General features: G+C 34.8%; 1 protein-coding gene across 3 annotated transcripts in view; it reads left to right on the top strand.

Annotated features, from left to right (window-relative positions):
• Positions 1-8,746, top strand: part of LOC110462843 (putative uncharacterized protein CXorf58) — a 27,140-nt gene extending 18,394 nt beyond the window's left edge. The window contains exons 13-16 of one of the 3 annotated variants that reach the window (XM_021517048.1): positions 817-843; positions 1,091-1,120; positions 1,312-1,344; positions 4,887-8,746. In XM_021517048.1, the coding sequence (XP_021372723.1) occupies positions 817-843; positions 1,091-1,120; positions 1,312-1,344; positions 4,887-5,105 (309 nt within the window). In that variant the 3' untranslated portion in view covers positions 5,106-8,746. The remainder of the gene's footprint in view (positions 1-816; positions 844-1,090; positions 1,121-1,311; positions 1,345-4,886) is intronic. The other 2 variants (XM_021517049.1, XM_021517050.1) reach the window with 2 other exon arrangements.
• The last annotated feature ends 8,348 nt before the right edge of the window (positions 8,747-17,094 follow it).

Genomic DNA, 17,094 nt, shown 5'->3' with positions numbered 1-17,094 from the left:
AATATTACATGTTAATAACTTGATTGGAATTATAACCTTGAATTGACAGTTTGATACTTTGAAAATTTTGAGCCAGCCCTACCCCCAAGGGCTGTAGGGTGGGGCTCAAAGGAGTCAGTGTGCTAAAATTTCTTCATTTTCCTTGTTAAGAATCAAAGGTGCTAGTTTCAAATCCTTTTCAGTCTGAAATCTGTATGCTAGATATTGAGTAAGGTGGTTTTATTGTTTTTTGTCACTTTGAATAATATTTCTGTTCATGTTAAAAACAAAATCAACTCTCTGTATAAATATATCAGGTGACCGCTAAGGCCCATGGGCCTCTTGTTAACTTGTACTTATTCAAATGCAGTTGATTTTCATTGTTTATAAAAGACCGTATTGATAATGGGGGAACAATAGTTTACATGTTTTATGTGATATCCATTACAGGTATACAGCAGAACCTTACTTTATGACTAAGAATATATAAACATGACAGAATGTGATATAGTAATGTCTATTATTAATCAATATCAAAGTTTTACTTTATACACAAACAATGTTCATATTAAATTGTGTCACAGCGTTTCAAGATGGACTGGTCCCTTTGTCAAGCTACAACTGAGTTGTGACACGTTTGGTATGTACATTGTGTATGAAGTCAACTTTGATATTAGATCTTTCCAAACTGTTGAATCTTATTGATAAAAAGGTTGATCATAAATTGTCTCAAATGTATACATACAAACTGTGTTGGTTACTCACAAGGGTGGATATCATTATACACTGTACATCCAAACCCTGGCCTTACACTTGTGACTTGTTTTCAATTTTCAGATCAGTGCTATATCCTACTCCCCCCAGGTAATGGTTCCACAGGCTAGCTTTTCTGATAGACATTTTAAAAATGAAAACTTTCGATTTTTAATGTAATAATATGGCAGTGTCTTCAATGAAACCATAAAATATTAGACTGGGAAATGTTGATTAAGTGACAGATAAATAATTATAACTGTTTATATATTTATTGATGGCGAGTTATTAGTACCATTGGAATCATATAATTCTACATTTTCTTCAAAAATATATTAAATATGAATTATTATTTCAGAGCAGTTACAATTATTCTTCACCAACAAAGGTAATTTTTTAACATTTTACATCATTTGTAAGCCTGTAATTCTAAAAAAAAAAAGAAGAAAAAATGTGATAAAATATTTTTGGTAATAATAGATTTTTATGATTTTTATTTGTGAAAAGAGCCAAATACAGTAAAAATATAAATAACATATATATGATGTAGGAAATTTACAAAATGATATTATATTTCAGACGATCAGTATATTCTCACGATCACCATCAAAGGTAATTTGTCCATAATACATAGAACAAAAGCTCTAAACTTCTTTAACCTGAGCTCAGTCTAGGTCAAAACTGTAACTGAAACTTGTTAACCTGAGCTCAGACTAGGTCAAAACTGTAACTGAAACTTATTAACCTGAGCTCAGACTAGGTCAAAACAGAACTAAAACTTGTTAACCTGAGCTCAGACTAGGTCAAAACTGTAACTGAAACTTGTTAACCTGAGCTCAAACTAGGTCAAAACTGTAGCTATAACTTGTTAACCTGAGCTCAGACTAGGTAAAAACAGAACTAAAACTTGTTAACCTGAGCTCAGACTAGGTCAAAACTGTAGCTATAACTTGTTAACCTGAGCTCAAACTAGGTCAAAACTGTAGCTATAACTTGTTAACCTGAGCTCAGACTAGGTAAAAACAGAACTAAAACTTGTTAACCTGTGCTCAAACTAGGTCAAAACTGTAACTATAACGTGTTAACCTTGGCTCAGATTAGGTCAAAACTGTAGCTATAACTTGTTAACCTGAGCTCAGATTAGATCAAAACTGTAACTATAACGTGTTAACCTGAGCTCAGATTAGGTCAAAACTGTAACTATAACTTGTTAACAAGAGGCTTGATAGGAAAACACTACAGCTTAACTTAGTTTGCATGCTGTCTGATAGGTCAATACAACAGCTTAACCTAGTTAATATGAAGTCTGATGGGACAACACTACAATTTAACCTAGTTAATTGGAGGTCTGATAAGTTACCACCACCAGTTAACCTAGGTCACCACCACCGTTTTATCTAGTTAATCTTATGTCTGAAAGGTATTAATACAGCTAAACCTAGTTAGCCAGAGGTTTTGATATGTCAACGACATCGCTTAACCTGGTTAATGTTAAGTCTCCTAAGTCTGGTAAGTCAGCACTACCGCTGAACCTTTATAGCCTGAAGTTTGATAGATAAGAACTACAACCAAACCTAGAGCTAGCTGCCTGGAGTCTGACAGGTCAATAGTACAGCCTAACATTGTTACCCTCATGTCTGGTGGATCTTATCAACAGTTAAAATTTGTTAATCGGATTGTTTGACACTGAAAATGAATAACGATGTAAAAAGTAAAATGAAGTATAGGTGTCAGATGAAATGTTGGGGGGGGGGTTATATTTATTGTAGTGAAAAATTATACACAATTAGAGGTGAATGATTATTTCACCATTTTCTATGGGATGGAGTGCTTGTAACTTGTTTTCAGTTTGAATTTATGTATTGATCAAAACATTTTTTTTACTTTCCTTAATTTAGCTACTTTATTATAAATGGATTTTTCCCCACCAAAGTAAGCAACCACAGAAAAGCAATTAATGAGAACTGTTTCAAATCTATCTTAAATTCTTCGGAATAGATAATAAAAAAGAATCTTCTGCAAGCAGTGTTCTCTTCAAAAGTGCAAATAGGTGTTTTCTCAAAACCTTTTGATACACCTGTCAAATTTAACGGGAGTATTATGGTATGGCTTCGTCCGTCCGTCGTAAACTTTTGTTTGTCCGGCAATCTCCTCCTGCATTTCTCGACCGATCTCTTTGAAACCTGGTATACATTATAATCATGATATCAAGTTGTGTTTCCATTAAAAGAATTTTGATTCAACAGTATTTCCAAAACTTATTGCCCTTTGTTCATTTCAGTATTTGATTTTTGTCCGGCAATCTCCTCCTACATTTTTCAACAGATCTCTTTGAAACTTAGTAGGCTAAATAATCATGATATGTTGTTGTGTTTCCTTGAAAAGAATTTTGATTCAACAATTTTTGCAAAAGTTATTGCCCTTTGTTTATTTCAGTATTTGACTTTTGTCCGTCAACTTCTCCTACATTTTTCAACGGATCTCTTTGAAACATGGTATACATTAAAATCATGATATGAAGGTGTGTCTCCCTTAAAAGAATTTTGATTTTGACAATTTTATTAAAAGTTATTGCCCTTTGCATGTTCATTTCAGTATTTGATTTTTGTCTGGCTATCTCCTGCTGGATTTTTCAACAGAAACTTAGTAGGCTCAATAATCATATGTTGTTGTGTTTCCTTGAAAAGAATTTTGATTCGACCTTTTTTTGCAAAAGTTATTGCCCTTTGTTCTTAACAGTATTAGATTTTTTTATCCAGAGATTTTCTCCTACATTTTTATAGCATGTCAGCTAACCAATCTTTGAATGATGCAGATCTTATTTCAATGTAAGAAAGTATATAACACTATATGGCTTCGACGGGCGTATATTGTTCTGCCCCGCAGTACTCTTGTTTTAAATAGGTTCCATATTCCAATTAAAGGCCATTGAAGAAATCCTATTTGTACTTGATGTTATTATGAATTATGTTTTTGATTATGTTTGTCAATGTGTAGTATTCATCTCATATCGAAAAAGGAGCAGTTCGATCTAAAACAAATCGACAATTGTCCGTGTTTGTGCCATCTTGATCAGTGAAATGCAAAATCTCTATACATGTATTTCTCGATGCATGTCGGGTACTTTTTATTTTCAGGATCTGGTGCTTTAACTTATTTTCAGTATTGATGACTGATCATGGAAACATCATTGGATTTGTAATGTTACATTTCTTTGATCAGAATTTATTTTAGAGGACACGTCACAACTGATTTCCATGATTTCCATGATTTACATGATTTACTGATTTACATGATTTACATGTAATATGATATTTATATAGATAGTTATAAAACAACAAATCACCTGTTGAAGTGTCTCAGTTTTACACTCTTTTTTATATTATGGAGGGTCACATAACTTTGATGATAAAACAATTCACTTTTCATTTAACTGAATATTAACCATTGGAAATGAAATAATGCTGTGGTGTGTGTTTAGTTCATATGACTTTATGAATATAACAGGGCCTTGTGTCTCATATGACAGTGTGTCAGTGAAGCCCAAGGAACCAGTCTTATAAGTTGTATCTTGTTGTACATCGACATCTTAGACAGGATGTCAGTCAAAAGAGAATTTATTGCATATCAAAAAGTAAAAAGAACACATTTTTTCGATAACTTGTAATATTAGATTAACAAATCATTAAAGTTTAGGGCTATGATGTTAGTTACTCTTGAATTTGAGGAAATTTGTGAAACTAGGACCCAAAACAACCATGTGTCATCCGGAGTTTGTTTTTAAATTTTTCTTACTTGATACAGTCCATTTATATGAACCAGAATGCTTTCTGAAAAAAGTGCCTTTATTTGCAGATTGTTGACTTTGGGAGCTGAGGCTTGTAGAATGGAACAATATGAATGTCATATTTAATGTTACATAAGAGGCTACAAAAAACTGTAATGCATTTAACGTTTTTTTTACAGAAGTATCCTTTCCTTCCTATGTCGTTTATGCTTACACAATATATTGGAAGTAACATTTTGAAATTGGAAATTGTCTTGCTGCTTCACTCATTCACAAAGGGAATCCAAATTCATTTGACCTTATCCAAGATACTAGACTTTGTAAACATTTTTACTGTATGCTGCCATATTTTTCTTCACACTTACAGACTGGCAGTCGTCTGGACTCTCGGGGGCCAACAGCTTTATCGGAGGAGCCTGACGACTACTTTGACAAGCTCGGAATCACCGGTGAGGAGGGAGAAGAGGGTGAGCAAGCTGGGGGCGAAGAGTGGGAGAAAGAGGCAGAGAAATTATATGAATGGACTCAAGAGTTATCCTTCAATGACGAGCTAATCAGTACACCTTACTTACCGGTGACGACGTAGCAGGATTCTGTTTTACACCTAGGATGTAGGAGAAAGAAAAAGGCATTGCGGAGAGAGTTTGCAGAGGATGTTGTTTGTAATTTTCAATGACCTTAAGAATCCAATATGCTGTATGGTACTCAATTTTGTGAAAATTACATTTTCTGTATATCGGAGCATTGGAAAAGAATTGTCAAAATCTGAATCTAAAAATCAGGTTTACTTGAGTAGAGAGTCGCTTCGTACATTTTATCATCTGTGCAGTGTTGCACGAAATTAAAACCTTGCAAAGTTGTTCCAGAAACACAATTGCTGCAATGTAAACTCGTAAAATTAAGTTGCTTTACCAAAGTGTTTCCAACTGGTTGGATCATCAACAAACGAATGAAGCTTTGTGTCTTGAACAATGATTTGTTGAGCAAGTTGATTGTTTACAATATGACGCACTGTTTGTCTCTTTTACACGAGTTGTACTTTAATGGTATAATCATGCAATTACAGTTTGTAATTTCATATTTTTATAAACTGCACAAGAAGTGCTGTGAGATGATTCGATGTATTGTATAATTACATGTTTGATCACTTTAAATTGCAATCACCTTTGTTCCTAAATATCAAATGAGAGCATGCATTGTAACAAATCATCTGAACATTCTCGGGATGATCATGATCATTAGGCAATGCCCCCATGTTTGAGATATTTTTGTTTACTTTTTGTCTTTAAACACCATTTTGATCTACATAAATGAGTACACCAATTGATTACTCTTTTTCGCCGTTACCAGAAATATGTGACACCTTCAACACTATTTGAATAATCCTGGAACCACCCCTGACATTTTCACTTGCCACTTTAAGTATTTGTTTAGCCTCAGGGTGATGCCCAACTTTATTTGAGATGCCCTTGATTACATTGCCTGGGACTCAAACAAGGGAGGCCCCAGTGTTTGCCTAAAAGGAGACGTCTGTAGTAGTCCTTAATACATCATTTAAAACTAAACCCTAAACTCTTATTGAGTGTTGTGCACTGGTGTTTAGAAAGGTTTCTGATGTAATTTAGATATTCAGTAGCTTTCTTTGCATTTCAAGTAAAAAACATAACACAGTTTATTTTAATCATTTTAATCTTTCAACAATTTGAAATAAAAACAAAAATGCTGGCCATATCGTTCAGCTTTTTTAAAAACATTAATATTCATATACAACAGAAAGATAAATTACTGGCATTGTTTGTTGATCAATCTCTTACTTAGTTGTCCTATTGATTTTGGAAATTTAAAACGATTGTAGTTTGTAGAAAATCTTTTGTGTTGCTTTTTGTATCTTCTTTTGGTCATGAAATAACAACCCTTTTGTCTTTCAATTTATTATGTGTATGTCTGAAATACTTACATGTGACTTTTAAAAACCTTTCTTGGGAGAGAGAGAAGAGACATGTTCTTTGTAACAATGTAATGTTAGTCCAAATTGGGTTACACAAGAAGCATTCACATAGGTGTGACCTTGACATATACGATCTGATTGGTCATTTTGTCTATCTATAATGTGGTACCTAGTTATTCACTTTTGTCTGTATAAAACATGGGACCTGATTGGATATTGTGTTTATGTAAGTTGATAACTTTATTGGTCATGCTGATTGTGCTATATGTTTGAAATGAAACTAGATTGGTCGTTATGTGTATGTAATGTAAAACCTTATTGGTTCATTGCTTTTGTGTAAAATGAGTCCTGATTGGTCGTTCTGTCAATGTATTGTGGAACCTTATTGGTTTGTCCTCTCCATGTATTGTGAGACCTGGTTGGTCTATCTGTCTATGTAACATGGAACCTTATTGGTTCAATCTGACTGTGTGAAGTGAGATTCCATTGGTCTGTTCTGTCTATGTTATATGAGATATGACTGGCCATCCTGTCAGTATGTTGTGAGACATCATTATGTCATCTGTTAACTTTAAAAATGAAATCGAGAACTGTTCTAAAATGAAATCGTCTGTGATATTGTTGAACACATATACATTCAAACTTAATTATCACATATAATTGGATCAAGGTTTAGTATACAAACACAACGTTGTAATAACAATATCTTTTGACATAATATTTTTTTGCATAGCTATAATATTAACTGAACAGTATTTGTTATGGATATTTTCAGTATCCGGTTCCATAAAATTGCTTTACCGGGACGGGTTTCTTAATAAGCATATTACATTCCTAATAAATACATATAGCACACCCAAAAAACGTAACACTCCCCATAAAACATATGACACTCCCAATAACACATATTGCACTTCTTTAAGGAATAAGATATTCCTCCCAAAAAACATACTCCCTGCAAGTCTTATTATACTTATCAACTGTTGTGATAACTGAGTGCAGCATCAAATACCTAATAATTCCATAACTCCAGATTTAGATATTGAATATTATATCAGAATTTACGTCAATTTCCAATGAAAGATACAAGACAAGCAAGAGTATGACATAAATTGATTTATAATTCACATACCTACTAAATACAGACGTTTTTTTTATAGTTGATACCTTTTATGTTCAAAGCTGTATGAACTCAGTCGTATCCTACTCTTTTTAACTTGTATGTTTAGACCCTCAATGATACCCAGTTTATCATATCCCTTCAGAATATTTCTATTGGACTCTCTTTATCATATGTCTTATTCGTTTTAACTACCGTCAGTTCTTAATTGTAACCACATTATCATATCCCTTCAGAACACCATATACCCTTTCTCATCCGTTTTTATCACAGTCCTTCGTGATATCTATGGATCTAGCTATTGGACCCATTTATCGTATGGCTAGATCATCCTCGTCTCCGTCCATCATACCCATTTAAAACAACTCTGTTGGATCCCTTTCATATTATGGCTTGACCCTTTTATCATCTCCATATTTAATACCCTTTCGGAACACCCCTGTTCGACCTCTTTATCTTGTGGTTATCTTTGTCATGCCCCTCCAGAATATCTGTGAAGTAAATGTATATATCATAAATAAAACATATATAGCTCAGATCATTTCCTCACAGCCCTGATGACAATCAGCTCGAGGGTTTAGGGTCCTGCTGATAAGGGGTATGACAAAAATAGCGATTTGTTAATCTCTCATTGTCTTGTTAATGTTTACCATGTATGTGTCAATTTCAATTTGATGAAATAAATATATTTATATACATTCGGAAAGAATTTTAAGGGGTTTTTTTAAATGCAGAAAAAAAGGACATTTTTGATATCACAGGTATATATAAAACAGTTTTTGACGGCTGCTTGATGAAAGAGTGTTTTGAGTTGACACAGTACGGTCATTTATCTGTTATTAACATTTTTATGACAACAATTTGACTTCCGCGTTAATCTAAGTAAAATTTACTTGAATAAATCCATATATCACTCGAAAGTTTAAAAATATTTGTTTTGTCAATAAGATTGGCATATTCATTGCTATTTTCTCATTGTTCTTATATTCTCAGATAAAAGAGAACAAAATCGTCATTAGGATTAATAATTCAACACATGTTGGGGACTAGGTAATGAATAACTGATGTCATATGCTTGTTGATCATTTTCAAAGAGTGGTTAAAATCAAAATTGATAATCTCATATCATAAACATTAAATGACTGACCGGATTTAAAAAAAAGTAAAGGGCGCTTCTTTTTGTCATGAGTGAAATATCACCGTTCTGTCTCGGTGTGATGATACATTATACGTAAATATTTGATTTGTGTGCTAACATTTAAACTAAATTATTGGTTCAAAATAAAGGTCAAACTTAAAACAAAATATAAAGATATTAATACAACCGAGTCCAGCTCAAAGTCGAAACAATCTGCAGCAAAAATATAAACTCACGAACACAACATGTTGGACGGCCAAGTTGATTGAGATCTGTCATAAGTCTTTACAAAGAAAACAGCTGAGAGGCACTCACTGGAAACTGTCGTCGTATCAATGACACACTGGAATTTATCTGGGGAAAGCTTGCTTTGAACATACCTACAGGAAGACGACACACTTGCATGCTCAATTAATAGCTCATTCAAAGTCCGGAGACGTATTCCTGATAGCATCACACCACAGGAAAAACATCTCACTCTGTCCTCGGGGCCAACGTAGTAAAATCCTGCCTCAGCCACATCACTTAAAAAGCTCTCCTTGCAAAGGCAATTTTTCTTTGAAGACGGTGTTAACACCATGCTTTGGAGAGTCGATTTTCTCTTTTCTACTGATTCATAGTTGGGGTTGCCCGCAAGAGTTTTTTCAAACTCAGAAAGGACGATCTTCTCAATAGTTTCTTCAGACATATTTGCCTTGACCAAAGGGCATCGTGGAAATCCCTCCGCATGCATGGTCCATGGGTCATCCGATTCTTTCCAGTCAACCCGCGCTCCTCCACAGTAGTAACATCGTGCACGGTCTATCAGTCCATCGAAAAAGAAACCCGCCTCCGCCATTGATGCTGCTTTGGTGTGGAAAACAGTGTCGTTAAATGTATCCTTTCGCATCTGTTCATCAGCAAAGTCTGAATGTTGTACTTTATCGGGGAAGCTACTCCCTATGACGGCATGTCTAGATGAATGGTAGATCCTAGCCATAACTTTCCTGCCCACGACCAGAGGACCACTAAGAGTGTACGCTAGTATCCACTCGCGCAGTTTCCGGCCTCTTACGTCCAGAACACAGCTGCAGATTGTCGAGAATATCTTGTCAATCCCTCGGCTCACAATGTCCATCATGTCCTCTGCTTCCGCGTCAATTCTCAGTTCCACCTGTGTGCTCATGGACCGTATAAACTGTAACATTTCCACCACTTCGTCTGTTTTGTACTGTTCATGGCTTTCAATATTCTTCACACAATCGCTTAAATCCAGTTTGATCTCCTTTGAGGAAGGCATGATCTTTATCCCTAGAATGTTCATATCAGTGGAACTGATATTTCTAAGTCCACTTTGAAACATGTAGTCGAAGAGACTTGTCGATTGAGGGATCTTGCAGAGAATAGCAACGGTATCACTTTCACGAAGGATCGGTACTGGTGACGTCATGCAACGTAAGACCTCTTCCAGCCAGTGAGGCGTCTTGGAAATAATTATTGCATCCGATACTTGTCTTTCATGTCCTTGTTCAAATGAAAGGGAAATGCATCGTTTGGAGAGTGAGCAACATGAGTAAACAAGTCTCAACATGTTGAGGAATTCCTCCTGAAGGGGGTGTACGATGAGGATGCATTTTGAGCGTTCTATCATACCAAACATACTTTCCAGTCGTGGTTGTCCTGGAAGTATATCCAACTCTAGGTCACAATACGTGACTCCTTTGTCTTTTAATGGTGCAAGTATGACCTCCACAACATCTTGAGCCAGGTTAGAATTATCGTACACAGCACACATATCCCACTGTTTATTGCTGGTTTGTTCTATAGCCATAGAGAGGGATTTGTCATAAACTGCAAAATAAACTAGAAGATTAAAAACCACCGCATCAAAAATAAATTAATATGAAATATTCAAAAGATTACCAAATCGATTAAGATAAATCTAGAACACAATATAAAATAGGAAAAAGTTAGAGGGTTGAAAAAGAACAATAATAAGAACAGGTGTTCTGGAAGGGTAAGCGTATCCTGCTTCATCGACGACACCCGCCGTGTGAATCTAGGTTTAATCCTATAAGTAATTAAATGCGTTAAAACAGAAGGAATAGAGGGGGGACACTATTTCAAGCCAAAAGGAAAGACATCACGAACCTCACAAACAGTTGACTTGAAACCAATCTGTTCCAGAAAGAAAGGCGTTCCTGCATCACATGTGGCACTCGTCAAAAAGTCAATTTAGTCCTAAAATGTGTTGATCTTTGGCTGGTTGGAGTTTTTCCTGTCATAGATGAACAAATACACTGTTGACGACATGTGTATATTCGTGTCTGAAATACAGACCAATATCTATTCTGGTATCCTCGAATTTTCAGGGGTTACACTCACTTTCTTTCTCCGTACCCCTGGAATATTCATGACAATCTTCTTTTGATATTCCGTCTTTGCGTATTGCAGAGTTATCTTCTCTTGAGAGCAGGTATTGATTGTTACGTCATTGGTTTGTGTGAGAAAATTACGTCGTTTTCTCAAAAATTGATGACGTTACTCTCACAAACAAGTGACGTAACAATCAATACCTGCTCCCAAGAGAAGATAACTCTGCAATACGCAAAGACGGAATACATCAAAGCCTCAAACTAGTATTCTTGTATCATCCACTAGATGGCACACACTTAGCCTTTGATTTTGTCGTGACATGTTCAGGGGGTGCAGAGAACGTAAGAGAGCATAACTCCCTTACATTTCAAGGATGTTTCATTTCTGGTTGAAGCTAACATATCTTTAGGTATGTATTGGAATTATTGTTTCAAGACAGAGAGTTATGCATAGTTTAATGATAACTGATACAAGAATGTCCTCTAAAACATTACGAACACACACTTCATGATATTTGATTCTATTTTTGATAACTTATAGGATCGTCACATATAAACATATTTTTAAAAATCTGTCAAAACATGTTAAGGATTCATATTACAAAGCAAAATCTTAATAATCCAATAGACCATTGACTAAACTTTATTTAAAAGATCTTCTTGGTGATTCCTTTTATTAGGGTCATGATAACGCATTAACGCAATATGGTCATATATATTACCCTTTGCATAGTTTGCAATACGAATAAATGCACAATTGAATTTACAATGAACTGTTTATGGAAGTTCCTTTTCATATACCATGAAAAATCTTAGTAAAACAATCGGACATGGACTAATTTTGATATTTACTTAATTCGAAGTCTTAACGAGGCATTTACACCAGAAAACATACAAATTTGCCTCGACATACAATATCTCTGTGTTATAGCTAACATTGATACACGTTCGTTCTGTGTACTAAGACAGGGTGCGCCCAAGTTGAATTTCAATGCGCCTTATCTATTTTTATCTACAGCCATGTTTAGAGATCAATTTTATGTTCAAAACCATTTAGTATAATTGTCTGGTATTGAGAGCATGAACTGTTGTTTTCTTAATGTTGAAAAAAATTACCTGTAATTGTCTTGTAATCCAAAGCCAGCCTATATCAGTAAATGACTACTTTATCTGTGTTAACCCCTTGCAATGTAAACAAAACACGAGTCCAGGGCGACACATACCCTTTGACTCTGGAAAACCCCGAATTCTGTCCAGGTATAGTCATTGTCTATAGTATCCGGGTTCTTCAGCTAAGGTCATTAAAAAACGTGCCTCCGTTTGTGTATTGTATAATTGGATGTGTGCATGTGTGCCGAAGGCAGGGTATGTAATGTATTTAAAGCGTCGATATACGTCACATATACGCCATACTTAGTACTCAACAGGTATACATATGGGTTTTTAGCGAAACTAATGTAAATGAAAAAACATTAATACAAAACCATATCTAACCGCGATTGCATGTATTGCGCCAGCAACAAACATCATGTTGACGTTTATATTACCACAGTCAGTCAAAAAAACCACCACACCATAGTGTTATATTTGTCTTCATTTGACGGGAAATGGTCCTGTTCCTTAAAGATGACAAGTGTTCTTTCCCCGTATTGATAGGGAATGTTCTTTTTCAACTATACAATACATTCTCTGTATGTCATTCCTTCAGTAACTACTAATGTATGAACGTTCCTTTCTCCAATAAAGCAATTGTTCTTTTATCCCACAATGACACAAGTTTTTTCCTCGTATGACTACAAATATTCCTTTGTTCAATGATGACAAATATTCCTTCGTTCAATGTTGACAAACGTTTCTTCCTCTAAGGACGACAAGTGTTTCTGCTCTCCACTGATCACAAATAACCTTCATGCTACAACACGGTTTCCTTCATTTAATAGGTTTCCTCCTACAAAGATGACGAATGCTTGTGCCTTGAATGATGATAAATATTCCGTCCTCCAATGATGATGAAAATTACAACATCCAATGATTACGAATGTCCGTCCTATACTATTATCGAATGTTCTTTTATACCATAATGGCGATGTTCCTTCCTCCGATTCTTATAAAAAAAAAAAACCGTCAAAAAATGCAAAAGTTTCTTCCTCGGAAGATGGTAAAAGCTCCTTCCTCTGGTTGTGATGATGGTTCCTTCATCCAATGATAATACACGTTCCTTCCTTGAATGATAGTAAAAAAACCTTCCTCCAATTATTACAAATGTTCGTTCCTTCAACTATGACTCAAGCTTCCTGTAATTATACTAAAACATTCCTTTTTTTTCAATGACGGCAGAGGTTCCTTCCTCCAATAAACAATTAAAGTTAGAGTCTTTCCTGCAAGCTTCTGCATCTCCCTTTTAATCCCTTTTCTTCAAATGATCCTAGGTGTGACCGGACTTGACCTTTAATTTGATCATAGTTTGAGCTTAAGTTGGACTTTTACGACTGTCGGTGTTATTCGGCGTTTAATTTCCTGTATTTCGCAGTTTAAGAAAACGAAAGTAATTTTGAATTACGAAAATAAAACCCAATAAACTCCAGTTATACTATTTTGTTATATACAGATATAAATAATGACAAAATTTGTCATAAAACATGTACATAGCGCGATAATATCAGTGTATTACGACGTTTGGTTTGTTGGGTGGCTACCCGGTGTAAATAGAATGCCAGAATTGCGTGTTTACAAACCTGAAGTACTACAACCGCGGTAAGCTATAGCCGCGTGTCACATATATTTCGTTTACATTATTGTGACCATCTGCACATGAGCATACATGTGGGTACACAATGTGGGTACACAATACCGACGCTTTAAAATAATGGCATACATTTGATAATGAATAGCCTTGTACATAATAGATTTGGGTCACGAACAGTCACGAACAGTCACGAACAGTATAGTACTGATCACATTTATAAATTCAGTAATAAATGCACAGTAAACCGACCGTTTACTTACATAGGCTGGATTTGTTTGGCTTTCGATAAGGACATTTTGGTTGTTACACTGCTTTGAAAATGTCTCTATATAATAAAGAAGTCCAAGTAAGGTAATTTGTCTCTGAAATTAAATCTGGTAGAGGTGAAACAGAGACGACTAGATATAATGTTTAATGTATTCTCCTTCGCTAGCATGATAATGTATCATGGAACACGAACATTGTATGAATATGCATTAAAATATGTATTCATTCTAAATCGTAACTGTTTGCTGATGATAGCAAGTGTTAAAAGATTTTGTTAGAGAAATTTCAGATTTTATCCAATTGCAGAGTGATGTTGAAAGAATGTATGGATGATGTAAAGGCTGGGGGATGTAAGTGAAAGTGAAAATATGCCATGCAAAAGTTACAACTACAGTATGGGATGAGATATCTAGGCAAAGCAACAATGTTGAAAGACTTAGGTGTGAGGTTAACTCTAAGTGTTAACGTTCATGTAATGAAATTTACATACTAATTTATGCAAATGTTACGGTTTTTAAAACGTTACAAATGATACAGTTATTTTTAGAAAGGATGGGTGCCAATTTGGGCCTTCTAGTGGCTATCATCTATAACTTTTATTTTTTTTTGTATATCTTTCATACCTTTGTCTTATGCCATCATGATATGGTATGCAATTAAGGTGAGCTTAGAGATCATTCCAAGATATTAAGGGGTGAGGTGGGATACCAAATTCACTAATGGTCGTTTTTTGACATTATTGTATGCTATTTGTTTTAAATCTTTCTTCATATTTGTATGTTTTGTGTAACACTAATGCTGCAAATAAAAAGAAATGGTCGAACAAAGTAGCATAGTTGCTATAAGTAAGTCACTGTGACCTTGTACATCGGTTAAATGGTGTCAAAATATCTTCCTATTTTGTACATAAATACATATTAAAACCCTACAACTATCTTACCAAAACTGTATTTATAAGTATCTTAACCAAATTTCAAGAAATGAGGGTCAAAGTAAGCGTCGGGCAGGGCAGTATTTTTTTACTTTCTCCCTCCTTTCTTAACACTTTTATTCATTGTACAGTGTACTCAGACATGGTATATACCTAATTTGAATGACAACGCGTCGTCTGCTTTGTTTATCTACTGCCATTATATAGAGTGTCAAGCTACGTGTTAAAACATTAAATAGAATTACCACGTATTGACAGAATTGTTGTTCTGTTGTAAATGTTGTATAAAGAGTTACCTTTTTATGTGTTGTATTCTAAACCCAGCCTATGTCAATGAATAACGGCTTTACCTGTGTTAACTCCCTGTGTAAATGTAAACAAAAACAGGCGTCCAAGACTCTGTCCACATATATGTTTACATCACACTTAATACTAAATTCGCATGTGCACAAGGCCACAGTTACCCGTCATTGTAGTGCCAGTTTTGTAAGAATGTTATTTTTATATCATTTTTATTTTTATATCATTAAATCAGGTAGTCAAAAATTGACTTCATCGAGATAAAAAATAAATAATAAAAAGTTAAAACAACACAGTTCAATAACTTTAATCTTTCAACATTTTAAAATTTAATTTAATTTAATTTAGAAGAGACGTGTTTTTCATAACGATGTCATGTTAGTCTAAATCTGTAACACTCACTTCATCATGTATTATTACACTAATCAATCTCACTACATCATGTAACATCACACTACATCATGTAACATGACAATACATCATATATCATCACAATACATCATGTATCATCTCACTACATCATGTATCATCTCACTACATTATGTATCATCTCACTACATTATGTATCATCTCACTACATCGTGTATCATCTCACTACAACATGTTTCATCTCACTACATCGTGTATCATCTCACTACATTATGTATCATCTCACTACATCATGTATCATCTAACTACATCGTGTATCATCTCACTACACTATGTATCATCTCACTACATCGTGTATCATCTCACTACATCATGCAACATCTCACAACATCGCATAACATCACACTACATCGTGTATCATCTCACTGCGTCATGTATCATCACACTACATCATGTATCATCTCACTAAATCATATTTCATCTCACTACATCGTGTATCATCTCGCTACATCATGTAACATCTCACTACATCGTGTAGCATCACACTACATCGTGTATCATCACACTACATCCTGTAACATCACACTACGTCATGTAGCAATACACTACGTCATGTAGCATCACACTACTAACATCACACTACATCGTGTATCATCTCACTACATTATGTATCATCTCACTACATCGTGTATCATCTCACTACATCGTGTATCATCTCGCTACATCATGTAACATCTCACTACATCGCATAACATCACACTACATCGTATATCATCTCACTGCGTCATGTATCATCACACTACATCATGTATCATCTCACTATATCGTGTATCATGTGTATCATCTCACTACATCGTGTATCATCTCGCTACCATCACACTATATCATGTATCATCTCACTACATCGTGTAGCATCACACTACATTATGTATCATCTCACTACATCGTGTATCATCTTACTATGTCATGTATCATCTCACTACATTATGTATCATCTCAGTAAATCATGTATCATCAAACTACATCATGTATCATCACACTAGATCGTGTATCATCTCCCTACGTCATGTATCATCACACTACATTATGTATCATCTCACTAAATCATGTATCATCTCACTACGTCATGTAACATCACACTACATCATGTATCATCTCACTAAATCATGTTTCATCTCACTACATCGTGTATCATCTCACTACATCGTGTATCATCTCACTACATCATGTATCATCTCACTAAATCATGTATCATCTCACTACATCTTGTAACATCTCACTACATCGCGTAGCATCACACTTCATAATGTATCATCTCACTACATCATGTATCATCTCACTACATCGTGTAGCATCACACTACATTATGTATCAATTCACTACATCGTGTATCATCTCACTA

This window comes from Mizuhopecten yessoensis, unplaced genomic scaffold (assembly GCF_002113885.1).
Source record: "Mizuhopecten yessoensis strain PY_sf001 unplaced genomic scaffold, ASM211388v2 scaffold10837, whole genome shotgun sequence".
Classification (NCBI taxonomy): Eukaryota; Metazoa; Mollusca; class Bivalvia; order Pectinida; family Pectinidae; genus Mizuhopecten; species Mizuhopecten yessoensis.
The sequence above is the reverse complement of the archived record's forward strand: the minus strand, read 5'-3'. Positions and strand labels throughout refer to the sequence as shown.